Here is a 27169-nt window from a genome sequence, read left to right as displayed (position 1 = left end):
TTGTATTTGTGCATTTTTGTGAGGGATAAAGAACTTTTGTTGACATGTTGAAACTGAAGCAGTGTGGGGGTGTAGGGGACTCATTTCCCAGAGACATGCAGATTAAGGGTTTGTTCAGGGTGACACGGGGGGTGAAGTGCAGGTTGTGAGTGTGCAGTCCTGCCCGTCACGAAAGTAGAGTCTCAAACAAAACAATGACCATTTCCACAGAAGGAAACACGTTTCTGTGTAAATTCTTCAGCAGGAAGTGTGCAGGACAACAAACCAAAGCAACACACAGGCCAACAGCTGCACACATCACAGACCTCTGCCACAAGTGAACTCCTGCTTGGTTTACTGTCTTGGCATTCATTCATGTTTTTCCTGAAAAAGAGCTGAAGTCACGACATTTAGGCAGATTTTCATTTGCCTCATCTTTTCAGTCTATTTCTTTACTCTACAGGTGAGTTTATTACAAAAATGTGATCTGACAAACTGATCAATAATGGATATGCCTTAATTCACAAGCTATTGATGTAACCCTTGTGCTATCCTAGCCACTTTAACATTGGGAGTTGGGTCATCTAGACCCACTAGACAGTGCCCTGAACCTTTTTTCTTCAATGATTTGTGATCTTCACACTCGTTCTTTTTCTTTAGCACTCTTTTCTCACAGCGAGAAGGTCCAGCTTCAAATCTCGGCAGAGACCTTTCTGTGTGGAGTTTGCATGTTCTCCTCGTCCAAGCGTGGGCGTTCTCCGGTCACCCTGGCTTCCTACCACAGTTCAAAAGCAGGTTGATAAGTTAATTTGTGACAAAATCTTCCCCAGGTGTGCGTGTGAGGTCCTGCATTAGACTGGTGTCCTGTTCAGGGTGTGCCCCACCTTTGCCCAACAGCAGCTGGATAGGCTCCAGCAACACTGTGACCCTGAAAGAGAATTGGTGGGGTTTGGAAAAATGGATGGATGCTATTATACGAGCCTCTTTTCTATCTACCCCGTTTAGTGTGCTGTAGTACCCCCAAAGGTACATGCCCCACAAGGAAAGCATGGTTCTACATTAGGTCCAATCTCACACTCAGACCTGCAGCCACAACAGAACAGCTGCTCACTCCAGAAAAACACTTCAGCTCAAGAAGAAAAGAGGGATACAAGTTTTTTCATCTGTTTATTTCTATTTCAATGTTGGACAGAAACAAAATGGTGTGTCTTACAGAGGGATGCAGACACACACACGGAGGCATCCTGGCATTCACACTCTCTCTCTCTCTCTCTCTACCCCTCTCCCTCTCTCTCTCTCTCACCCCCCCCCACACACACGGAGGCAACCTGGCAGTCAGACACACTCTCTACCCCCCCCCCTCTCTCTCTCACACCCCCCACCACCCCACACACACCATAATACACATAATTCACACACTCTCTCTTACACATACACGCGTCCTGGCATTCAGACATTCTCTCTCTCTCTACCCCCCCCCCCCCCCCCCCCCCCACACACACACACACAGAGGCAACCTGGCATTCAGACATTCTCTCTCTCTCTCTCTCTCTCTACCCCCCCCCCCCCCCCCCACACACACACAGAGGCATCCTGGCATTCAGACTCCCAGCTTCCAGATGCAAACACACAGTCAGCTGAAACACTCCATGCTGGCTTTGGCTCTCTCCATCTCATGAAGGAATTTGTAAAACTGAGGCAGCGTCAGTTCTGCAGAAACACAAAACAGGTGCATGTCACTCCAGCTTCTAGCTAAAAAAGTGAGAAAGCTCTTATAAAAGCTGCAGGGTTTTTCAACAGATACGGTATCGTCTGGTTTTAACTGTCCATTGTTTTTTTTTTCATTTGTAACAGTAAAAAAAGATGCCAAAGTTTCATTTTAAACAAAAAGCAAACAACACATTGGGTCAAAAATCAGCTGGAAGCAATCGGCTGGTAGAACTTAGGACCAGAACCAAAATGGATAGATGAACCAGGTTCCTAACCTCAGATGTGTTTAAGTATCTCTGGTTTCCTCTGCTGTCTACATTTGGCACTTCGTTCATTTTTTTATTATAATTTATTAGCCTGTTGTTGTCCTTTGTTCATCTTGGATTGAATTAATACAAAAAGGACATTCCAGGTTTTTTTTTTATAAACTCTGACCCAGTTTGGTCTTTTGACGTCCACATTTGTACTTTTTCTGGCCCACAGAGAGTTAACTCTCTGATCTAAGCGATTCTGATCTTCCTGTTTTCCCGTCCTTCCATCCTGACCTGTCACTGGTGGGGGTCGGATCTCCTCCTCGCCCACATTCAAATCTCAAAACTTGACTGGATTGTATTTAAAAAAACAAAAACGGAATAACTTGTTTGTTCCAGATTTGGGGGAATCCTCGGTAAACGGGAGCAGCATCACTAAAGGTTTTCAGTGCCGTCAATCACGGTTCACACTCACCCACATAGATGTTTTCAGTGGAGTTTCCTTTTCTGGTGACCAGTTTGAGCTGTGAAAGGATGCAGAGCATCAGCCATCCGCCGTCGTGTCCGTGTGCCTTTCAGCTCGCACAGATTCTCACCTGAAGGAAGATGCTGCCCACCTTCTGGATTTCACTGGTGCCGACCGTTACTGTGTGAATAAGAAACACATGGTGTTGGTTTTGGAGAACACAAGCAGAAATGCCAGACTTCTACAGACTAGAACAGAACCGGCTCTCTTAATGCAAACAGAACTCGGGGAAAATTAAAGCATTTTTGATCATGAAAGTTGAAGTTGAACATTTTTGAAAAAAATGTTCTTTTAATCACTCAAAGGCATCATTTAAATACGACGGAGTTTTAGGGCCACCAAAAAAAAACAAAAGTAAAATTACGAGATTTTATCTCGTGATAAAAAACGAGATTAAAATGCGTAAATTTATGAGAAAAAAAACATGTAAATTTACGACATTTTAAGTCATAAATTTCTAAGAAAAAAACTCGTAATTTTACGAGATAAAGTTTATGTGGAAGTGAGCAGCATGCAGAGCAGCAGGTGAACGCGCGCAGCAGCAGAGCAGACCCACTAAACTTACCGTAATTTCCGGACTATAAGCCGCTACTTTTTTCCTGCGCTTACAGCCCTGCGGCTTATTCAGTGACGCGGCTAATTTATGGTATTAATTGGCGGACGCCATGTACGCATTTTCGGACACAGTGAATGGTTTGTATTCTCTATCTAACACCAAGCACAAGGCATTTATATTCAACACACCTCTTAGCAGCCAAACAGCATGGACTTGACTTCAGGTCTTAGACACTTCAGTCATGGTTCAACAAAAAGAAACACGCATGCCCAGCCGCATCCCAGAATCCTTTGGTGCCATTAGACCCAACGTGCACGTGATCGCCGCTACAATATGATGAAGCTTTCAAGTTAAAAGCAATCGTTAAAAGCAGCGTGAAAAAATCCACCATCACCAACGGGTTTGGAAAAGCCGGTCAGCTGCGTGACGGAGAGAACAGCGCATGCTCAGGAGTGCATTTACCTCTGAGTCATAGTGACTCGGCTGGCTGCACGTAAATATGTGGGAATAACATCAGCCTTTATTTTGTCGGGACACGACTGGAAACACAAATTGACGTGGTCGTTTTAACGGTTATTAAGGACTGAGCGGAGTTTTGCATTGAAACGCTCACAGCCTCCGTGTGAGCTGGAGACTGCGTGTCGTGTGAGCTGTGGGGCCGATGGCAGTCTGAAGGCTCCCACACGTAACAACGCATCCGCCCCTCATACACAAAACGTACAGTATTAAGTCCGATTGCTCTGCACAGAAACTATTTGCTCCGTTCACCGGCGCAATGGGGACGAAGCGCTCCTCCTTGAAGCCGCGCTGGCCAGAGCTGTCGGAGAAGATAGGAACGGGAGACAAGGAGCGCGCGGGAGCGCGGAGCGCAGAGGCGTCGAGACATTCTGCAGGCTGCAGCCAGGGCTTACTCGAGGCGTCCGCAGAGCAACAGTGTTTGTTGTGGAAGGAAACTTCTGACCCACGCGCCGCGCTGAGGCGCGTGCTTTTCAGTCGCCGCTGCTTTATTTTACTGGTGTGTTTTTTAACCAGCCCTGTTACTCCCATAATGCTGCCGCGACACAAGCGGAAGGAGAGCTTTACCCGTTCACCCCTCCATGCACTGCTGATACTTGCTCATTCTTAAACAGATACAACAGTGTGGCGAGCCGGGCATTGGCCCCGCCTTTAGCCCCTAAGACTCATGGGAAATGGGGGATCGCGGATGTAAATTTCCTCATCATAACTGAGGGATGTAATGTTGATTATATGGTTACTGTTTGTAATTTTATGTATGATACCTAGATTGTCAATAAGTTAAAAAGAAATAAATAAATATAAATAAATAACCATAACTGAGGAACTTGTGAACAGAATAGAGGTCCATGCTGTTTGGCAGATGTAGGTGTACTCAAATACATGAGCCTGAGGAAAAAGCTGACTCCTCCCACTGAGTGCTAATGAATCACACTTACTCTGGGAGTCAGGACGTGATTTGTCAGGATGACAATGTTGCCTAATACATGCGGCTTATACTCCGACGCGGCTTGTGTATGTATAAAAGTAGTTAAACACGTGAAAATGGGTGGGTGCGGCTAGTAATCGGGTGCGCTTTGTAGTCCGGAATTTACGGTAGTTGAACAGGTGAGCTGAATGTTTACTGATAACATTCCAAATGTCTAAGCTCATTTGTTTGATTTTTGATTTATTAAAGTTTTATTTATTGATGGTTGCTTTGCAGGATCTCTGCAGCCGTTGATGAAGACGTTGGTATCCCTGCAGCTGTCCACTTCTATCCTTTCTTCCTCCATTAAAGATCTCTAGGTTTGTTGGATGCTTCTGTCTGAGGAGGAGGAGCACTTTTTTTGGCATTTTCAACGTTGTAATGCTAATATAACAGACAATTTTCATTCATCTTTCTTGTTTTATGTTGAAACGGGACGTTTCATCTGCAGGAGGGGGCGTATGGAACACTGTATACTTAGGCATTGGTGATCGGATGACAGGTTCATGACGTAATGAGACAAATGAACTTCAGGGTGTGTGAATGAAAAGGAAAATGAAGAAAATTTACATTTATGAATATAAAATTTGCCAAAAATAGTAACGTATACTCCCCAGGCATATCTGAAGTTTATTTTGTAAAATTGTGTTTTGAATTGTACTTCCGTTTTGTACGATTAAAAAAAAAAAGTGTGAATGAAAAAGAGAATAAAGGCTGGAGCGGTCCTCTAAACCCAAATGTGTCTCTGAGCTCCTTATTTTACACATTAAACTCCGCTTTACTGACACTGAACCCCGGAAAGACGGCTACACGGAAAACAATCTGATTTTGAGTCACCACAAGGTTCAGAATCTCTTTGTTTTAAACCCATAATAATCCAGAAATAAAGCTTCACAAAAGACTTTTTCTCGTAAATTTAGGAGATAAATCTCGTAATTTTACTTTGTTTTTATTTTTTTGGTGGCCCTAAAACTCAGTCGTATTTAATGAATATGGATTTAGTGAAAAATATCTTTTTCAAGACTTACAGCAAGAACTTCTGGAAACCAAACAGAAGTTTGCAAATTTTGAAATTGGTGTTCTGGAGGAACCGTCTCTGAGCAGAGGCTAAGTGTGTGCGGAAAGATTATGGAATAATGTTAAAATAGAGTTCCTCCAAAACAAACTCAGCAAGCTTTGCAAAGATCCTCTTTAGTGGACAGCATCATCAAAAGCCTCGGAGGAACCCAAGACATTTCTGTGCACTGCTGAAAAAGATACTGGTCAGGACGTTTTCTAACTTTAAGACCACATAACTCATCTGCATTAATGTCAGGGAGATGACCAAGAGGGCCGAGGAACACTCCCAGAAACTTCTGTTGGTTAAGGCAATCCTCTGAAATGTGTTCTCTGTCATGCAAAGTCATGTTTGAAGATGGTTCAGAGGTTCTGCAGAGGCTCCTGCTGAACAACCAGCCAGAGACAGAAGAACCACAGCCTTACAGATGACAAACGCTCCTCATCAGTGAGGCATGAAGCCACAGAAGAACAACAGCTGAAAAGCTTTGGGGAGATGAAGAGTAGAATATTAAAAGAATGATGGGAGCAGAGCATATCAATGCGTCCTCTGAGAAACAAAGCTGAAACCGGCAGTGATGCACTCATCGTAGCCCCCATCCTAGCTCCCTCAGCCATCCATGTGGCACCCGTGACATCACATTTACAGACTATGATGGAAGACTTTTGGGATTTAGACAAGTGTGGGCGGCCGTGGTGCAGCGGTAGGGCGGTCGACCCATGATTGTAAGATTGCAGGTTTGATTCCCGCCTTGCACGCCCATGTGTCGAAGTGTCCTTGGGCAAGACATTGAACCCCACTTTGCCTCTGGTGGGAGGTTGGTGGGAGGTGGGAGTGTTCGGCAGCGGAGCGGCCATCAGTGTGTGAATGTGTGTGAATGGGTCTTTGACTGTAAAGCGCTTTTACCCTTCGAAAGAGGGTAAAAGCGCTATATAGGTATACGCCATTTACAAGACGAAAAAGCAGAATCTACTGATGATGAGATGAAATGCACATGTAACAGGCAAAGCTTCAACAAGAAGCGAGCCGCCTTCAGCACAGATGAAGAAGATGTTTCAAATGTGGAACGAAAAGACGCACGGCAGGAAACTGTTTCAGAAAGTCTGGAGGAGTTTTGCTGTGAACAGCAGACTGGGAGAATCCCTCTGCCAGACAAAGGACATGAAGGTTCTTGACACATTATGGATGTATGCAACTATTTAGTGAAACTACTTTTTTGATGTCACCAAAAAATTTTATTTTTACGCTATTTAATTGAATGTTTTTTCCTGGAACATCTTTATGACTTGTTGTTTTTAGATTCTGCACAAACCAGTTTATTTTTTTTAATGTTTTTACCCAAAATGTCTTCAGTTGTGAGGCTCTGGTCCAAGCAGACACTCACATTTAAAATACAGGTCATTACTTTGCTTACAAACCCTTATGATGGGGTTTTGTCTCCATAGAAACTGCTCTTTTCTGCTTTCTTCACTGCTACACAATCAATTTTAATGTGTGTTTTTTATATTTACACAAATGTGTTGATGCGAGATAGACTTCCACTTGAAAACGGTGTCAGAATCAAGTGGAAGAAGGGCCAAAACTAGATCTGCAACATGAAGAAACAATTCCACATTCGTTGTGTTGCGTGCGAAAGAAGAGGTCTCCCTGTTTGCCTGATGTGAATCGGTCTCTACAGACCTAAAAATGTGAATCCAGCATGCGAGACAAAACATCTCTGAACTGGTTTAGTCTTACCTCCAAACTTCCACTCCATATCCACCAGCTGGTTGACCATTAGAGTCTGTTCAACGGCGCGTCTGGACAGGCTGGCATTATGCTCCGCCCACTGCAGAGAAAAATGCTCTGATGAGGGCGACTCTTTAAAGCACCTCCAGCTGCAGTTTTTAAATAGGGGGTAAGAAATGTTGCTGATGATTGGATGTGGAGGTTAAAAAGACCAAGAACCCCCCCCCCCCCCCCCCATGACATTATAAACATGCATCTTTTAATGGTGTTTGCAGCCCAAAATAAAGCTGTGCATGGAGGAGGGTCTCCGCTCAGACTGCTGCCCCTGTGACCAGGCAGGAGAAGATGGGTGGATGTTGAATGGATGGATGTTTGTAGCACAAACAAAGGGTGAGATATAAAAACTCACCTGATGTGAGAAGTGAGCGGCTTTGTCCTCGCCGAGTCCTGAAGAGTCAAAACACAAGAGTTTGTCTGATGACAAAAGCCTTGAAGGCTGTTCACCACACACCCATAACGTTTAACATGACAAAGAATCATCTGGCCAATGCGGTTGGGTCATCTCCTTGACAGGATCTTTGTGTGCTCACCAAAGGCCATGAGGTCTTCCCTGATCTGCTCAGCCGTCAGGTTTTTCTTGCAAGCTTCTGATGGGGAAAAAAGAAGAATCCCTCTTTTAAACGAAATACTGACACGAAGCAAGGAAACAAATATCCGTCAGTCACAGATTCTGAAAGTTGTTCCACTTAAAAAGCTGAGTTTGGTCTGTAATGTTCATCAAAGAAACACTTCCGCTGTGAGGGACAGAATGTAGAAAAAGTCTCCAGGAAATCTTATTGTTGGATTCTAAAGAATTTAAAATCCAACAATAAAGATTTAGTCAATAGCAAAAGTTCACCTGAATACTTTGTGGTGTAACCCAAGTTTCAATGACAGAGGTCAAAGCTCTCCTGTTGGTCTTAAGCAGGTTTGGACTGCAGCTGCTATTTCTGTAAAGGTTTCCTGGTGAGCTAAAGCTCAAAGATCTAAGGTTGTTGGAAAAGTTGCTGAAACAGAACTTCTGTTTTATGACACTGATCATAAAAGGTTCTGTTCTGAAAACCATGGAACTCACTAAACAACCAGCAGATCTGTAATTAATGCTGCATAGCAAATGTCAGGAAGTTTCTCCAACCAAGGTCCAAAGGCGGTTTCCTAAACGGTTTTAGCCTGAACACCGCCTGCTCCTAGTGTTGGCGTGTACGATGGGTCCAACGCTCTTAGACGTCTGTACGGCGCCTTGCTAAAGTAATCACCCACCCACCCCTTGGATATTTTACCCCCTTCTTGCCTTCATAAATCACTTACGGTCAATAAAATTGCTCTTTAAAAAAAAAAAGTTTCTTTTGAAGAAAAATCCTTTTTGTGTGTCAAAGTAAAAACGAATTCCTACAAAGTAATGTCAATAAAACAAACACCAAATCAAACTTTATTTATAAAAAGCGCTTTTTGTGTTTTGAAGATTCTTTGGTCCGATGAGACCAAAATTGAGCTTTTTGGCCATCAAAAAAACCAAACACTGCACACAATCAAGACACTCCATCCCCACTGTGAAGCATGGTGGTGGCAGCATGGTGGTGTGGGGATTTTCTTCTCAGCAGAAAGCAGTTAAAAGGCTTGTAAAAAGGGAATGAATGTTGCAGACTATGCTGAGATGTTGGAAGACAATCGTAGTTTCAGAACTACTGTTTGGGGAAGAGATTTATTGTCCAGCAAGACGATGATCCTAAGCCTACTGCGAAGCCACACAAGAATGGTTTCAAAAGAACCAGGCAAAGGTTCTGGAGCGGCCGCGTCAAAGCCCAGACCTGAATATTTGAAAAGGTCTGTTCATGCCAGGCAGTGCACAGACGTCTGATCCACTCATTACAGGGATTTCAGCCAAAGCTGCAGCTACTAAATACTGACTTTAAAGGGGTGAATAGATATGCAAAATATTAATATACTTTTATTTTTATAATTTTGCTTTGTTGAAATTACTTTGTGGCAAACTGTTTTCACTTTGACATTAACCCCCCCCCCGCCTCACACGGAGGCTGTGAGTGTTTCTCCCACCCTGTGGCACCAGGAGGACACTCTTCATCAGGGTCTTCAGAGGTCCAGCGCTCATCCCATGATGCCCTGCAAACTCAGCGAGCTGCTGCATGAATCTCTCAGTCTGCACACACAAACACACGCTTTTATTTGCAAACGCAGTGTGGCAGCAGCGTCTCTTTTCCTCGTTTATTAAGTCAAAAAGGACCATTAATGTTGTCAACACTTTGTGACGTTGTGTGTTTGACTCTTACCTCTTTAGGCTCCAATAGAAACTGGAACAGAATTTCGATCAGACGAATAAATTGCTAAAAAGGAAGGAGGAAAGAAGTTCAATAAAATCCTGTCAGAAGAAACTCCAGCTGTGTGTCATTTTATAAGGCATCCCAAAAAATGAGTCATTGTTAAGTAGGATGAGCTCGATTCTGTCAGGATCCTTTCAACACAAAACAATATCAGTCTGCTGCACAGTCACCTATTGTCATAAGACAGCAACGAAACTTCAATTTTAGGATGTTTTTTGAACAAACATAAGGGGGAATTCATATTTGAGTAGTTTTTCTGTATTTAAAAGCTGAACAACAAAACCAAACTCTCAGAACAGTCGGGCAAAGGGAACGCACAACTTTGAGAAAAACTGCAGAGACTGTCGTTGTGTGTGTGCAAACCCAACGTTGTGTTGTGATAGAAATGCTGTGAGATGAACACAACAACACAGAGGCAGAAGATCGATTTGGAACAAACCCATGGAGTAGGTCATGAATGAATGTCTGATCCCACGTCTATTACGTCACTTCCTCTGTGTGGGAACAATAAAGTTGATGTTCAAATTCAGGTGGTTGATTTGAGGACTGGTCCACAGACCTCTGTAGGGGTGGAACAGACCAATATTTATTGTAGTCCATGCAGAACTTTTTAGTATATCTAGACATCTTAAATTGATGAATAAATTTTAAATTAATTAATACAATAAATACACAAACACTTAAAAGGAATTGAAATGATTGTTTGAAAAAACAAACCCCGAACCCTGAAGAAGCACGTGACCAAATAAAAAAAAAACCCAGTCATGTTCACTTAATTTGACCGTTTAAAAGCTAAAAGCTGGTAGTTTTGTAGGACTTATGGACGTTTTCAAGTGTTCAGGGCACGGACAGAACCCCCAGCCAAACAGGAATCGCAGTTTGTGGACAGGGACTGCCGAACGGAATACCGGGAAGCTCCATAATAAACCCACCCAGTCCTCACCTGCTCGTTCAGTTTGTTCAGGTTCTGAAAGTCGGTGCAGACTGAGTCCGGGACATCCTTCATGAACTGAGGCTGCATCTTCCAGAACCGCTCCAGTTCCAAAACTAACCCAGATTTGAACCTCCTACGGCAAGTGAGTTCCGGTTTCGGATGTGCGCATGCGCGGCAAAGTCACGAGCACAGCAACAGGATATCTGCCTTCAGAATGAACTGAAGAAACAATTTAATGAGACGTCTGGTATTAAGTTAACATCAATCCCTGATATTGGTTAAATAAAAGGCATATTTTGTGCAAAAGTAGCAAAATAACATTGAAGTAATTCCATGAATATTTCATGAAGAGGTAATGCAAGTTTGATTTGAGTGCAAACAAACAGTTCAATCCCATAATCACAAACTTCCTCAAACTGTTTTCACATCAAATAAAGACACAGCAGTTTTAAATAATAACTGAATTCTAAAAGATGCTACAATTCTTTGAGGGAGCAAGTAAATTTTTCATTTTTAAGTTTTCTACTCTGTCTGCCTTTTTTTTAAATTCAGTTATCAACAGGAGGGTTTTAAACCAGAAATGACGCTAACTTCTCTCCCCTAAACATGACTGAAAAACTAAAGACATTTAGTCAAATAAAACCCAACTAAAATTGACAAAACCAGACACAGAAAGTGCAACCTGACATGAATGGAGGACTGTGGGGGGAGGCTGGGGTGCCTGATGGGGGCACACAGGGGGACCGGCTGTTCTAATCACCTCACCACCATGCAGTCCCCCTTTTTGTCCAAATTCATCCATTTATCGATACAAATTTTTAGACCTAATAAAGGTAAATTAGACCACATTATCTGGAAAAGTGAAACTTACCGAACTTTTATGGAGAACAATGATTTAAATCAAAACACAACAGAAGAATAAACTCTTACGTTCATCTTAAAGACCTAATTTTTATTTAAATAGCATTCAAAGTCATGTCAAAGTGAACCTTTCAATTTGACCTTTCTTTGCTCCAACCAGAACTTTATTAGAACCCAAGTTTTAAAAAAGGAGAAATCTGAACAGAACTTAATACATTTATGACAAGATCCTCACAACTGTATGTGTTGATCATACGACAGCCATTACAAGAGAAGAAGGTAACCGGGGATGCTGGAGCCTATCCAAGCTACTGTTGGGTGAAGGTAGGACAGACCCTGAACAAGTCTCCAGTCTCTTGCAAAACTACACTTCTACACACAATCACACACATCTAGGGGCAATTTAGAGACACCAGTTGACCGAGGAAGCATGTTTTTAGACTGTGGGAGTGCCAAAGAAAACCTACACATTCACGTGGAGAACATGCAAACTGCACACAGAGAGAACCCAGCTGGGATTTGAAGCAGGACCTTCTTGCTTTGATAAAAATGTATCTCTGGTAGAAAAAAAAAGTCTTGGTTTGAGTTCCTTTCTTGACTTTGTCCTCCTCAGTTAAGCTTTTTTCCGCTTCATTTATTTACAAAGTATTTGACTCCTTCTTTTTATTTGTTTTAAATACAAAAGTTAGAGGTTTATAATTCTATTTAGCCTGCCTCAGCTGATAACAGACCAGCGCAAAGACATGTGAGAGAAGGCCATTTTCATATTCCGTATTTCTTAGTTTGTGACCCACATTTAAAGTCTGTTCACGTGCCAAAATAATAATAATTTAAAAAAAAAGACAGATTTTTTCACTGATTACAGCACCTGATCTTATCAGAGGCCACGCCGCATGATTGACACATTAAGAAATCAGGACAGCATGAGCGCGTGCAAATATGAGTTCATAAGAAGTTCAATCAAACATAAATCCTGTTGCTGCCACAATACAGTAGTAATAAGACTTGGATTCAGCCATTGCACGGATGGCGCGTGCTCATGACTGCGTTCTGCTGCGTCAGATCCATCAGCGCGCCCTGATGAAGGGGCGTCACTCAGAGGAGATCCTGCTCACACTTTCTCCTCCTCGGGGAGCAGAAAGTGGGAGTCGTCGCCCTGAAAGGCTTTGATGGCTGTGGTCGTCCAACCTCCGCGCGCACGTCCGCAGGTGTGCGCACACGAGGCCGGCGCAGAGCGCAGAGTCGGTGAGGAAGCTGGGGGCCCAGGAGTCTGCGCACCACAGCTCTGTGCACACACAGGCGCGCGCGCCACCCTTCCAACACTTTTCTTCAGCAGATCGCCCCGCATTTCCTCCTGTGGATGCACGCGAGCAGCGCAGCTGGTTATGTAAGTACCGCGCGGCGCGGCGAGGACTTTTCTGCACTTTGAGCCCAGTCTGCCGGCGAACCGCGTGGCTTTTCTCTGTGCACGGCTCCTCCTCGTGTTCCGTGGACTGTCTTCACTGTTTGGTCGCGCACGTGGAGAGTTTCTCGGGACTTTGCTCTTGCGCGGGGTCCGCATGTGTTCTGGTTTTGTGCGTTCACTGCAGGACTGACATTTATCACAGGCTTCCTCTGAAGTTTGCAAAACATGTTGTCTGCTCTGCCGCGGGATTTTTCTCACGCAAACAACCGCACCTCACGCAGGCGTTGAGACTTGGCGGAGCTGCGGCCGGGACGTCTCTCTGCAGCCCCCGTGTCGCCCTAAACCTCGGAGGTGACTGTCAGGGTCGGTGGGGTTGGAACGGCGGCGGGAGGCGCAGCAGCCGGGCGTTTGGAGAAGACTCCTCCGTCTGTGACTGTCTGGGTTTCCTGGTTTGAAACTCTCCGGTGTTGAGGCGCTCTAGTTCACCTTTCTGTTGGAACGGTGACGGTCGGCCTGCTTGTGTTTCATCATGGCGCGGCTATCAGGTGGTGCCATTACGCATTGGGGTTTTGTGCTTCAGTAACCTTCTTATGCCGGAATTCCTGGGAGAAGCCATGCGGGAGAGAGGGAACAGGGGGAGGAGACAACAAGGAATCCGTTAGAGCCCCAAGGAGGTGATTCATTAAGTCTGTAAAGACTGTCATTCATCAAAGTCATGTCAACTCCACATTTCCTTCCATTCAGGGAAACTAGAATGATGTTCTGTCAAACACTGGACCAGGAGAACGTTTCTGTCTTTCAAAGGCAAAACAGCATAGAGGCCTGGTGCTTGTGAGCCTCTTCAGCTTTGACTTCAGGGCAGCTTCTCTGAATTGAAGACGGCAGTGACTTTCCTTAGCCTGGGGAATTTAAGTTGTACATGAGCCCGTGTCATGACCCCGTGGGAGACCGACTGAAAGCAAAAGTTTCACTTCAGGTGTGTCAGTAGGGGAAAGTTGAGGGAATCCACTTTTATTATCTGGGCTGCAGGACAACTAACAATCTTCATCTGGGTTTTTACTACAGTTTTCTGGGTTTTTCCCACTATTCTTGTGGTTTTTATTACAATTCTTGTGGTTTTTATTACTATTCTTTGTTTCTTAATTAAAATTCTCGGTTTAAAATCTATCTGTATGTCACATCACTGTTGGGAAAGTGAACCTTTGCATCCCTGCATTTGCATGTTGAAACTGTCCAACACCTGTGTTTTGTAAAAATAAGGATTTATTATTTATTATGTTATTACATTACGGCAAGCTTTGTAAAAGCTGACTAAAATGTTTGTCTTTATTTGGACCTGCTTATTAACAAAAAATAGGATTTTTCTGAATTTTTAGTTTTTGTTATCGTTTTGTAATCCACAAATCATATAGTGAACCAAAATAAATCGTGACCAAAACCCAAGGCTTGAACTGTATCACAGGGGAAAGAGAATCAATGCATCCCTAGTTTTCACAGACCGATGCCGGTCATCACAGCAGATGCAGGGGTTCCATGTCTGGACGAGTCCTGCTGAACATCGGGGAAGTTAAGATTCCTCATCAATTCAGATCCTTTGCTCTATTTTCATCCATGCATGTCTTTATGCTCCTCTTGTCAGCTTTGGTTTTGCCGTTTAACTTTTGTCATTCAGTCGTTCAGTGAAGCTGAACCACTGGGCATCCAGTTGCTGTTTTTAAAATGTTTTTTTTCCTCTTTGAAGTGCAAGTTGTAGAAGTATGAATCCATCATTCACGTTTCATCTCATAAAAAAACCTTTTTGACATTTAGTTAAAGACCCACACAGATGAAAATAGTATTTTGGATGTTTTTAACATGTTCTTGTGGCATTTTTCTGATGATTGATGACTACAGAATATTAAAATTAAAATAGCAATTCTGCGTATTTCTTTATTTAAAATGTTATGAATCAAAAGCAGATGAAAAATTTCTGTTTTAAAAATATTGTATTTGTGTCTTAAGAGCTGAGAGCTACAATCAGCAGACCACAAGCTCCGCCCCATTCTGATCATCCACCTGCAGACAAATAGATCCATGAACGTCTTTGTTTTCCTCGTCTGAGCTGGAATCTGGATGCAAACTGTGAGCCTCCAGTATTGCTCCCCATTTTTGATGCACCGTTAATGTTAGCTTGGGGTTGTGAGGGGCTGTAAGCTTTTTGTAAAAAGGTCCCATGATGCAACTCTTCACAAGAACAACTTTGTCTTTACTAATCCTTATTATTATTGTAGGTTTTTTTATCTAGAAGGTTACTAAAGCAGAGGTTTCTCTTATGTAGCTTGAGTTTGTTTGATACAGAAGTGTTTTCCTGGAGGTCAAACAACATTCTGTATTTAGACTTTTTTTTAAACTTTACTGTCTAAAAGTCGCGATTTGCGATATCAGGGATTAGGCCTGCACAATAAATCGCAAATTTATCATTATTGGGATATCAAGCTGTGCAATATGCATATCGCAAAATAGGGCGAAAAATGCAATAAGTGGTTACCTAAATGAGCTAAAACAATCTTATTGCAGCATGAAGCATTTAACAAATCAAGAAAATCCATTTATGCATTTGACCAATCGGATGGAGCCCTTTTATGTTAGATGTCTGTCTCCTATATGCCCATGTCATTTGGAGTGTAATATCTAAACTGTTGTAATGAAATGGGAGGGATGTTTTTGGTTGTTCTGCTATTTGTTCATGTACCGCAAGTTATAGCGTTATCGCAATATTGATCACTGATATCTGATATATATCGCGACTTTTCCTCATATAGTGCAGCCCTATCAGTGATCAATACTGAGATGACGATATAACTTGCGGTACATGAACAAATAGCAAAACAACCAAAAACATCAATTCTTTTTTGCTGCAACAGTTTAACTTAAGAGTCAACATAACTTAAATTATGCTCCAAATGATCCTCGTCTGCATAGGAGGCAAACATCTAACATAAAGGGGATTTATCTGATTGGTCGAATCCATAAAGGGATTTTCTTGATTCGTTAAATGCTTCAAACTGCCATTAGATTACTTTAGTATATTTAAGGTAACCATTTATCCCAATTTTTGCAGACTTTTGCGATATGCATATTGCACAACTTGATATAGTGATAATGATAAACTTGCAATTTATTGTGCAGGCCTAATCCCTGATATCGCAAATTGCGACTTTTCCTAGTTGAAACTGTAGAAGTAAAAAACATCTAAGTGCAGCAATTCGTAAACTTTATTGTATGTTAATAAAGTGATTTCCTTTAAAATGAATAACAAAACAAGGTCAAGTGCACAGTCATGCTAAAGACTAGTAACCACTTCCTATTAGTCTACTTGAAGACGTTTCAGGAGCCTATGGCGCCCTTATTTTGACATGACTGACATCAAGAAGAAAACGCTGAAATCAGTCTGGTTTTCTTCTAGATTTAGTCTCTGATGAAGGTGAACAGATTCAGCAGCTTCACAGTAGATGGGAAGACTAAAAAAAACACAACCGTTACCAGTTCTCCTCACCTCCTGAGGCAACTTTACCATTTGTATTGAATTTAGAGTCCCGCATGACTCGCACACTAGGTGGAACCATGACAACCCACTCAAATGTGAAATTGATAAGGCATGAATGGGTGCTATAAAAGACACGGCTACAATAAACAAGTTAAGAGGTGAAGGAGGAGGACTTTAAGGTCCCCCCATGACAATTTTTTTAAAATAAAAAAAAGTTCCCAGTGGTGTTTTAATTATGATTATGAAGTTTTCGACCAAAATCTCACAACTTAAATGTCTTAAAAAGTTATATTTCATGTTTATCTGAAGGCTCTGTTTCCAAAATTTCCCCTACATGGACGTGGTTATTACTGCGGGGCTGAGTAGCCCCGCCCTTGACCCCGGCTTTCTGATGATAACAACTGTGTTGCATGAGTGAAGAGCTTGACACAAGTTGGGGGGGGCGCACAAACACCACAAACTGACAGTCTCTATTCTCCAAAGTTTCTCTTTAGCAATAAAGAAACGGTGAAAAGTGACATATTTTTGGCTCAAAATCGACACTTTTTGAACAGAATGACAAACAAATGTGTGAACCAGACCCTGCTGTTTAATAAAGTTACACATGAAAACAAACTAAGAACATGATGGACTAGGGGTGTGTATTGGCAAGAGTCTGGTGATACAATACGTATCCCGATATGCGCCCCGCGATACGATACGTATCCCGATATTTTACCAAAACATATTTTCTTTCTTTTTTTCTTTAAATATGACTTTGAAAAAACTCTACCTGATTTAAATGTCTTCCACTGTAAAAAAATGGTCAAATTCAGTTTATTTAATGATCATAATGTTAAGCACTGCAACCGTATCTCATATATAAGTTGCGTTTACCAAAGCAAATTCATAGTGCTTTTATTTTGGTAAGTTAAAATATAGAAAAAATAACAGTCAACATTGTCTGATTTCTACTACAAAATACTTTTCAGTAAAAGAAAAACAAAGAATGAATGTGCCTTAACCTAAAACGTTTCTATTAAGGAAATAAAATGCTGTTTAATTTTAACATTGCTTAATGTAGCTTCTCCAGTACTTTTAAACGGTTCAGGAGCCTGAATGGTGCTTCAAAATAAAGGGTGGGGTGTGGGGGGCACACTAATTCTTTCCAGAAACAATGAAGTGTTATGAGGCAGCATGACAGAACGAAGGAAAGTTGCTTTAATGTGACAAAGGTGCTTTGTTTAGAGCAGTCTGCTCTGCTGCACCTTTGCAGGCACGCTTCTCACACGTGGAAGTAAACTGGTAACGCTCCTCGCCACGATGTCGGCCTTTTTTCAGAGCTTTGTACACATCCCTCTGATCCATCAGGTCACTAAACTAGAATGTATTCCTGGGAGGTTCTGCAGAACTTTAGCCCGCTTTGCCGATAGCATTTTAGCCGGCGCTAAGCGCAAAAGCCTAAAGCCGATGCCATGCTTCCCTCATATTAATCTGAGCAGCTAAAAGCACCACAATCCTTGTTTTTTATATGTTGCTGGCAGCAACATGGCACAGAGTTTCTGTTTGGTATCCACCCCAAGTAAAAACGAAGTAGTTCAGAAGGAGTTCATAACAACAGAACAAGCTGCCTCTGGCTGCAGTTTTCCTGTTGTTTTGTGTGGTGAGTTGCTGCTCTAAGAGGCTCCGTGTGCTCTGCTGCCAACTAGCGGTCGGAGGGTGAAGTGGACAACAAGAGTCAGACGCTGAAGGACGCTCAGAAATAATTAAATAAATATCGTTCTGGCAGCATTTTGAATCGATACAAGTATTGCCAAATTAAGTATTGCGATATTTTACCGAATCGCTTTTTTCTAACACCCCTATGAAAGACGCTATGACTGGCCATAGATTCAGGCTTCTTTGGAGCAGCGATCAGCACTGGCTGTGGCTCAGAACTGATGTGATGGAAGCACGTGCAGTTTGTTGAATTACCTTACACGGCAAATACAATGAAACGCCAGAAAGAAATTTATTCACGCATATTTTTCCAAATACATGCGGCCAGTGCTGACCTTTTTTCTTGGCCGTACGGATTCAAAGGAAGGGTCAAGTTTAGGATTACGGGTTTTGGTTAACGTTAAACCACCCAATGGTTCCTGAGTGCAGGTGCTTCTGCAGCTCACTGCTCCTCCGGGGGATGGATCAAATGCGAAAACACATTTCATACAGGTGCATGACAGCTACTAGGACTTTAAACTTTACATTAAACACGTGTGGTCAAAAACTAAATCCAGCCAATCCATTTATGCTATTATTAGGAAACGTCAGTAAAGATGAACAGTAGTTGACTTTTTATGGTTACTAGCCTGAATCATAAATAAAGCTGAGTGTTTGAAGCTCAGTTAGTCAATTGATTCCCTCTTTTAATTATCTGTTATATTTTAAATACAGTTTTTATTGATAATGTGCTTAATATTTTATGATTAATTGGATGTCCTTGTGTCCTGAAATGCTCTGTGAAATGCGATAGACATGGGAACTGTCCAGGGTAAACTCCATCCTTGGCCTTGTGTAGCTGGGTTGGTCCCTATAGGCCTGTGACCCTAAACAGGAATAAAACAGCTTTAGAAAATGAATGAATGAATGTAGCCTGAAATCAGAAAATCCTCTAGCAAACTTTAAGAAAACTTGTGAAAATTCTACAAAACAGCCGAGAGGATAGAAGAAGAAGAAGAACCCTCGACTGCAGGATTTTTTAACTCCAGTCTTTGGGAGCCACATACCTGCATGCTTTATGACACTCATGCAGTCATCTAGGAGGTGAGCTCTTTCAGGTGTGTTTAAGTTGAGTAACATGGAAATACATGCAGGTTAGTGAGTTTTGAGGACAGGAGAAACTCTATGGTAGAGTGATTTTCCAGCAGAGCTGCAGGAAGTCTTGTTGTTTGAAGCTTTCCTGATGACATAAGGGGTGTTGACAGTCCAGATCCTCTGAAACATTCAAGTTTCTGTCTCAGAAAGTCTCTAACATGTTCAACCTCCTCCTCATCACAGATGCTCAGGCCTGGATGCACCTCACTTCTGGAAGTTCTTAGGATTTGTTTGTTTTCTGGTGTTGAGGTGGTTGTTGTCACACCAGCGCGTATGTTGACGTCCTCTCCATCATGCCTATATATTGTGTTGTTGCATGAGGAGCAGGCGCTGGTCAGAAAGACACTGGGGGTGCTGGTCGATGTGGTCTCATGGTTTGCCTTAGGCTACGTTCACACTGCAGGCCGAAACGACGCAATTCCGAATTTTTTGCCCCTAAGCGGCCCAATTCCGATCTTTTCATGACAGTGAATGACACAGATCCGATCTTTTCAATTGCGACCCAGGCCCCGTGGGTTTGCCGTCCTGATTCCGAATTGTAGCCGTTCTTTTCAATTGCGACCGCCGTCTGACCGGCCAGGCGACTTGATTCTGAACCGTGCGTCATCGACACGCAACAAACGTCATCATTTTGCGTTGAAGTAGGCGGGAACGAGAACGTAAACATCAACCATGGTGGACGATGCTGCTGAGACCAGTCAGTGGAAGGGAAGCGAGGTCACTGATTGGATTAATATTTGGGCTGATCGCTCTATTCAGGCCAAACTGCAGGGCTCTTATCGCAACTGGGCGGTTTTTGAAAAAAAATCCAGATAAATGGCAGAGCGTGGTGTTGAACCTTTCCCGCGATTACTTTTTTTTCTTTCTCCCCTTTCCGACTGTGCTCAGAAGCGCGGGGGACCCGAGGCGATCCTCCTCCTCCTCCCTGTTCTGATCCTTAGATTCTCCAGAACGGGTTAATAAAGAGTCCATAGCATTTATTTTGGGGGAAACCTTCTTTTATTACCGCCCTCCTTCCTCCGTAACACACAACATGAATGCGCGCCCACACTGCCCCCCCCGCACGTGCTTGCACACACACACGCGGGGGCGCGGCCCCAACACATACACATTCCTCTTCCACTACAGTGGGTACAGACGATCCCGACTCCAATGCCTTCTTAAAATGAGAAGATTGTAATTGTGCTGCTCCTTCGTGAAAATAAATTTAATATTACAAAAAGAGCTCCGCTTTTGACAACACTGTTGTAGACATCCATTGTTAACGTTTGCTCCGCAAACAACGAGTGACGTCGTTCACCGTTGAGTATTCTTCTGGCTTCTGCGCATTCGGGTCTCGTTTGGGTCGTGTCACGGTCACACTGGAGATCACAAAAGTTCGGATTTACTTGGAAATGTGAACGGTCTAGCAAATAATTCGGATTTTTTCAAAAAATCCGAATTGAGCATTAAGCCCTGCAGTGTGAACCTAGCAAAATTTGTTGCTTCCCCTGCTCCTGCTTGTGGTCCCTCTGTCTGTTCCTGCCAGCAAACTTCCTCAGGAAATGAGTCAAAAACTCTTTGGACTCCACCTGGTTCAAAAAAGAGAGCGCCAGGCTGTTGTGTCCACACCCGCCGCCATTTGTGAACTTGATCACTAATCTGTTGTTGACGCTTCATTTAAGAAAATGGACAAAAGGACGGCAGGACCCCCCCCCCCCCAATAATTAAATAAAAAATATTTAAAAAAATTCTCCAAATTGCATAGAGCCCCTTCCTGTAGGGGCGGCCATTGTGCAGAGGTAGAGCAGTTGACCTCTGATCGGAAGCTCGCAGGTTCAGTTCTTGCTTTTCCCACCCATGTACCAGTGCCCTTGAGCAAGACACTGAACCCCACATTGCTCCCAGTGGTTGAGGCTGGCACCAGCAGAGCCACCATCAGTGTGTGAATGTGTGTGAAATAAAGGCAGTCACCTTCCTGACGTCATCCTCACACAGACATGAACGTTTTCACCTTTTTCCCTCCTTTCAAACCGTCATAGAAAAATGAGTCCAGTATTATGGGAGGAAAACAAAGACCTCCTGAGATCTGAGCTTCATGGAACTCTGGCAAACTGAAGACATTCTGTACACGAGACATGCCAGTCAGGGTGCAGAACTTGTGCAGAATTACACTAAATAAAATCTGTATATATACTGTATATATATTTGTGCGCTCGTCAAACATGTAAATTTGACATTTTTAGAAGCTGCTGTACATAAAGTGCCTTTTCTGGTCTAAAGTTTGAGTTTCTAAAATTTCCTGGAAAGTTCCTGTCAGTTTTAGGTGTGGTGATGTTGTGTTATTTGTATAGACCACACACGTTCTCAACACAGCGAAGAATAAAATGGGAGCATCCCTGCAAAGGTTTGCTCGGAGCTGAGGTGGGATCTTGGTCTTCTGACGGACGTTTGAAAATCGGCTTTTTCGCTTTAGTGCTTCCGTGTCCTTTTTCATGGGTGAGGGCATTGAAGAAGCTTCAAACTGATGCTTGTAGTTCAGTTTTTATATTTTCCTAACTCCTGTTTCATCAGGTTTCAACCCTTTCTACATCTTCTTGTTCATTTTGGTTAATCTTTTAGGTTATATTAGTGTATTGTTGTCTAATGTTACTTTTTTGTTTTGTTTTGGTACAGCTCGGGGATATTTGCAAAAAATACTCAACTTAATGATTTTACTCAAACAATCTAAAGTTCTTTTCTTGCTAACGGATAGTAAAACTCAGTGACTACAGCGTTAACCGTTGAGGATGATCTGTACTGGAAGGGGCCATAAAGTACATTACAGCTGAGGAATGCAGCCCCCCCCCAGGAAAGAACCCAAGGAACCGACCTGCCATTCACACACCCACAATGACCCACAAACACACATGTGCACACACACACTTCTGCAAGGGAACAATCCCCACTTGCAATGTGGTCCCTAATCTGCAGTCGCCATACAGAACTTTGATGTGACGCTTTCATCCTCTGTGGCCCCTTTTCAGTGCCCCCTTTATGCTGCCCCCCATACTTCCCCAGCTCCACTGATTCAAACTCACTTCCCTTTCTCCGCTCCTTCTGCAATGACACGTGTGTGTGTGTGTGTGTGTGTGTGTGTGTGGCAGAAGGACATTTTCAAGTATGTGCGAAGCACCATGCAGGTTTTGGACTGTCGGTGGAATCAACATGAAATGGAAAAGTCCAATATTCAAATGTGTGTTAAAAGTTTAAACCGCCGTTCACTGCTGGAAAGTTCATTCAAGCAAATATAATAACTGCAGCTCTACTGTTTCCTACGGAGGCGAATTGTGTTCACACACACAAAAAAAGGTGTTTTTCATCCTAATTTTTTGTGGAGTTTTTTGTGTTAAAAAACCCTCACATTTATGGAAAAAAGTTTTTGACCTGGGAGGAGGAGGTTTTTGAGGCGTATCCCAATTGGCATATTTTGCAAAACTGCAACAGAAACATATATTTTCAAATGAATCATGTGACCAACAGCCAGACGCAGATGCGCTTCTTGGTAGGAACTGGCTGCTTTGGGCGCTGCACAGCCAGTGTAGGTACAATAGGGTTGTGTTAGAATTCTTTCCCTGTTATGACGGGTGGGTGGAAGGTGGAACAGAAAAAGGCTTTCTGGGTAACAAATTTTATTTTAAACTGATGGAGAGAGTGAGGCGGATGACTGGCGGATGACCACTATGGAGCTGGGCAGGATCTTGGAAGGGAGAACGGGAGGATTAGAGCACTTAAAAATAACTTTGGACTCTGATAAAGCTCCCAATGTTGGTACCAGAGGTGAACAATAGTCTGGTGTCAGCTGGAGGTCCATCTGAAGAATATGAAGAGTGGCCGATGAGGAGCAGATGAAGATGAGGCGTGTGATCAGGCACTGGAGGAGAGCACGCCCACAGGATCACAACATTCCCTACTCACTACATAGTGCACAAAATAGTGCGTTTGCCATTTTGTACCAGTAGTGCTGTCTTAATCTACAATTCCAAAATAAAAGAAAAGTGCCCTAGAAATTTCCCAGAAGTCTCTGTGAAAAACCAGAGTGCATCGATGCCGGTGTGGGTACCGAATGTTCTCGGGTTGCCGGATGTTCTCGGGGTCCTTCAGGGTCCTTCGACCAATGATGACGTCACACTATTTGATTGGCTGTAAGTTGCCACGACCAATGAGTTAACGTCGCTAAGTTTTTTTAAAACTTTATTCACAATTGCGGTATCATACATTAACAATGACATTAACGTTAACAACGAACAATAACGATGTAATCAATATTGCCTCGAAGATCAGTCACCATTGCCAAATATAACATATTGACATAGAAAATAAATAATAAAGGGGAAAAAAAGAAACAATGAACATAACACACAAATAAATAAAAACATAAGTAAAATAAAATAAAGGAACATAGAAAAAGTCTAAGTAGTCTAATAATAGTTAAGTTAGGGGTACTCGTGAAGTTTGTATTTCTGAACAAAACTAAGCAATTTCAAGCCATTCTTCTTTTTCATATAATGAAGCGATTGAAAGTAAAAACAGAGCTCTTTATTAAATGTTATAAAAGTGGTTTGGTCTTCAAAACTTGACTTCACCAAGATGGCGGTGCTCGCCTCCCATGAGGAACCACGTGATGTCTCCTCTAGTGATATAACTCATTGGAAGGACCCTGAAGGACCCCGAGAACATCCGGCAACCCGAGAACATCCGGTACCCACACCGGTTTAAAATAAATAAATAAATAAAGTAGTGATCTTGGTGCCTGAATCGCTTTTAAATTCCAGGGCACTACATAGTCCCGCTCTATAAAGTGTTTTAGTAGTTGGGGATCAAGGTGGAAATTTGGACACAGCCTATATCTTCGGCCTGCCAGATCGGTAAGGGGGCCAGCGACTAGTGATGACGTTGCAATATTTGATTAGCTGAACGGTTGTTTAGACGCCAATACAGTTCTTCCGAGAAACATGGATGACTACTTTTAAGGATCTCAATCTAAGGCCATGTCAGAATTTCGATACAGACCCAGACACTGGAACCTGGAATGAAGACAGTAGAGTGTACGGTAAGTTAAGGTGATTTATTTTTGCAGGACGTGGATCCGTTGGCGAAGATGATGGCTGGTGACGGCAGGTGAGTAGCTGAGCGAGAAACAGGAATTCTGGTGCGTTGGGATTCTTTTAGAATAATAATAATAATAATTTTACTTTATTTATCCCACAATGGGGAAATTCTTTCTCCGCATTTGACCCATCCCCTGAGGGGAGCGGTGAGCTGCAGTTTTGTTTTGCTATTTGTTCATGTGTGCCAAGTTATATTGTCATCGCGATATTGGTCACTGATATTGCAAATCAATATTGTGCAGCCATAATAAATGGGCTTTCTTTCATTTCTCTAGTTTACTACCCAACAGTTTTGTCTTTTTTTACTTGAGTTCCATTTGGTTGGTAAATAGTGTATACTTGTATAACCGTTTTCTACATTGCTCTAATGACCAAACCGCTTTACAGTCACAGTCTCATCCACCCATGCACACACACACTGATGATGGCGGCCCCGCTGCCGAACACTGGCGCCAACCTGTAACCACCAGGAGCAACGTAGGGTTCAGTGTCTTTCCCAAGGACACTTTTACACTTCAGGAAAGGCGGGACAGAATCTCCAATCCTCTGATCAGAGGTCGACCTCTACAACATGGCCCCACCGTGTTGAAATGTTCTTACTTAAATTTCAACAAACATGCCAATCACAAGCATTGCAACATTTGGTCGCATTTCTACCTCGAGGATGATGGCTCCCCACCGTCATTCTAGTTTCGGTTATATTTTTGACACTGTGGGGTGGATTTCTCTGCTTCCTTTCACCTTTGTCAGGATCGGAGAAAGAGTTCATGAGTTGTGAGTCAGTACAAACAAGTGTGTGTGTAGACCTAAACCTGCTGCAGGTCTCCTTGCTCAGACTTGTTTCACAAGACATTTGACCTCAGATCACCTCGACAAAACCTAAGTCCAAACACTTGTGTTGTGTAGCTGATCTTCCTCAGACATTGGATCGACTTTTTTCTGCCTCTGACTACTTTACTTGCTGCTTAACCAGTAATTACTTTAACTTCATTCATGACTAGAATATAGCTAACCCTAATCCTTCTTATTATTTTAGAGTCCCCATCTCAAAAGGGTCTAAAGACCTTTGAGTCAAATATTTGATCATAAAAGTTTCTTCTGTGTTTTTACAAAATCTGCTACTCTCTGCTTAGCAACCAAAGAGCTGTGACTAAACGTCATGTCATGGCAGGTTAGAACAGTCTCAGGCCGACTCCTTAAGTGCTGAGGTTTCTAACAAATGTTTAACCAGAGGAAGTCTCCCACATGTGTGTCCCTTCAGACTGCACAGTCGCACAGCGCAGCATCAGGTTTATTGAGCATGTACAAACACATTCAGCTCCCTTTTCCACACAGTCTGGATCTGTTTACATAAGGACTGTGTGGGCATGTTCACCGAGAGCTGGAAAAACGTTTTCTACTTTAAGTAAATCTGTTCAGAAGCAGGAAAAGCAAGACAAAAAAAAATTCAAACCTGTTTAATTGACTATAAGCCAGTGGGGACATTTTTATTCCGTCTTCTTAGTAAATTCTCCACCAACATCCCTGTGTTGTTTTATTTGTTCTTATTCTTACATAAATGTGTCATTAGAATAATGACTGAAAATACAAACATGTAAAGGGACTTTGGCTGTTTAAGCAAAAATCAGAACATGTGGTGCCATGCGGGGGGTTTTGGGTCTAGGCCATTTCTGGGGGCAATGGTGGAGGATGCTCCAGACCAAGGGTGCCCTGTAGGTGTCATAAGAACAGGCAGACAACTGGATCCAAATGCAGCAGGTTTATTAGCTCAGCTAAAAGTCCACAAAGCTAAATCAGGGTCAGGCAGGCATAAGGAGAGACAGGATGGTCAAGATACAGGCAAGGTCAGGGCAGGCGGCAGACAGTCAGATACAGGGTCAGGAAACAGAAGACCAGATCCAGATATAACACTTGTCAATAAAGGTCGAGTGGCAAAAACAGCACTTCACGCTGAGTGTGACTCAGTGCAGTGCTTAAATATGTTGTGATTGATAAATTAATGAGTCAGGTGTGTGGCATCCAGGAAGTGTGCGCTGGGGTTGCTGGGAAATGTAGTGGTTAGAATAATATACAGGAGCAAGTATGCAGAATATGAACTGGAAACCCCAAGGTCAAAATGGGAAACACCTCCGAAGGTGGTAGAGAATGAGAGGGCAAAGATCCTGTGGGACTTCCAGATCCAGACTGATAGGATGGTAATGGAGAACCAACCAGACATTGTAGTGGTGGATAAAGAACAGAGGAAAGCCGTTGTGGTGGATGTGGCAGTGCCAAGCGATGGGAACATCAGGAAGAAGGAACATGAGAAACTGGAGAAATACCAGGCACTCAGAGAAGAACTGGAGAAAGCGTGGAAAGTGAAGGTGACAGATCTGTTGTAGCTACTCCTCAGACCTCTCAGTTCAGAAAAGCGCAGTGCTAGGAACAGTTGAGATACTGCGCAGGACCCTCAAGCTCCCAGGAGGGCCCGAGCTTGGAGGAGAAACCATTTTTAAGTTTGACACTGAGAAGGGGGGGGGGTCATCGGCACACGTCTGTGCAGAACCAGGGCTAGTGATTAGTATGGATCAAGGATGATCCGGGCACCATTGGTAGCTTCCCGTGGGATCCGGTGTCAGAGCATGTAAAAAGCAAATAAAATAATGAAGCCCAGAGACGTTGGTCTGTCCACATCAGCACCACTGCTTTTCACTACAACTCCCGATGCATTGGGTCAATGTGACGACCTCTCTTACTGCGCTGCTGTCAATTGTCATGAAGCACAACAAACACAAACATCTGATCCAAAAGCTTCTGGATAACATCAGGAAAACA

At 42.9% G+C, this 27169-nt stretch overlaps 2 protein-coding genes across 6 annotated transcripts in view; one reads left to right on the top strand and one right to left on the bottom strand.

Moving 5' to 3' along the window:
* Nucleotides 1–1496: 1496 nt before the first annotated feature.
* Nucleotides 1497–11533, bottom strand: commd7 (COMM domain containing 7). The gene is made up of 10 exons (XM_004086364.5): nucleotides 11474–11533; nucleotides 10612–10821; nucleotides 9618–9671; nucleotides 9385–9487; nucleotides 7881–7937; nucleotides 7700–7737; nucleotides 7300–7390; nucleotides 2537–2586; nucleotides 2416–2464; nucleotides 1497–1689 (listed from the first exon to the last, which is right to left on the bottom strand). The coding sequence occupies exons 2-10, from the start codon at nucleotides 10687–10689 to the stop codon at nucleotides 1613–1615; spliced, it is 597 nt and encodes a 198-aa protein (XP_004086412.1). The 5' UTR covers nucleotides 10690–10821; nucleotides 11474–11533; the 3' UTR covers nucleotides 1497–1612.
* Nucleotides 11534–12365: 832 nt separating this feature from the next.
* Nucleotides 12366–27169, top strand: part of dnmt3bb.1 (DNA (cytosine-5-)-methyltransferase 3 beta, duplicate b.1) — a 36364-nt gene continuing 21560 nt past the window's right edge. Inside the window, exon 1 of one of the 5 annotated variants that reach the window (XM_004086401.5) lies at nucleotides 12366–12850. In XM_004086401.5, the coding sequence (XP_004086449.2) occupies nucleotides 12633–12850 (218 nt within the window). In that variant the 5' untranslated portion in view covers nucleotides 12366–12632. Of the gene's footprint in view, nucleotides 12851–13421; nucleotides 13543–27169 lie in introns of those variants that run through there. The other 4 variants (XM_011473025.4, XM_020701622.3, XM_020701623.3 and 1 more) reach the window with 4 other exon arrangements.

This window comes from Oryzias latipes, chromosome 7 (assembly GCF_053564925.1).
Source record: "Oryzias latipes strain Hd-rR chromosome 7, Olatipes_Hd-rR_3.1".
Taxonomy (NCBI): domain Eukaryota; kingdom Metazoa; phylum Chordata; class Actinopteri; order Beloniformes; family Adrianichthyidae; genus Oryzias; species Oryzias latipes.
The sequence above is the reverse complement of the archived record's forward strand: the minus strand, read 5'-3'. Positions and strand labels throughout refer to the sequence as shown.

Bases quoted from the DNA above. Each gene is read 5' to 3' on its own strand.
- commd7 (XM_004086364.5), bottom strand. From the start codon at position 10,689: ATGCAGCCTCAGTTCATGAAGGATGTCCCGGACTCAGTCTGCACCGAC. The intron at 9,488-9,617 runs GTAAGAGTCAAA...TTGTGTGTGCAG, and splicing joins TTCTATTGGAGCCTAAAGAG to ACTGAGAGATTCATGCAGCA. The intron at 7,738-7,880 runs GTGAGCACACAA...TTGACTCTTCAG, and splicing joins GGAAGACCTCATGGCCTTTG to GACTCGGCGAGGACAAAGCC.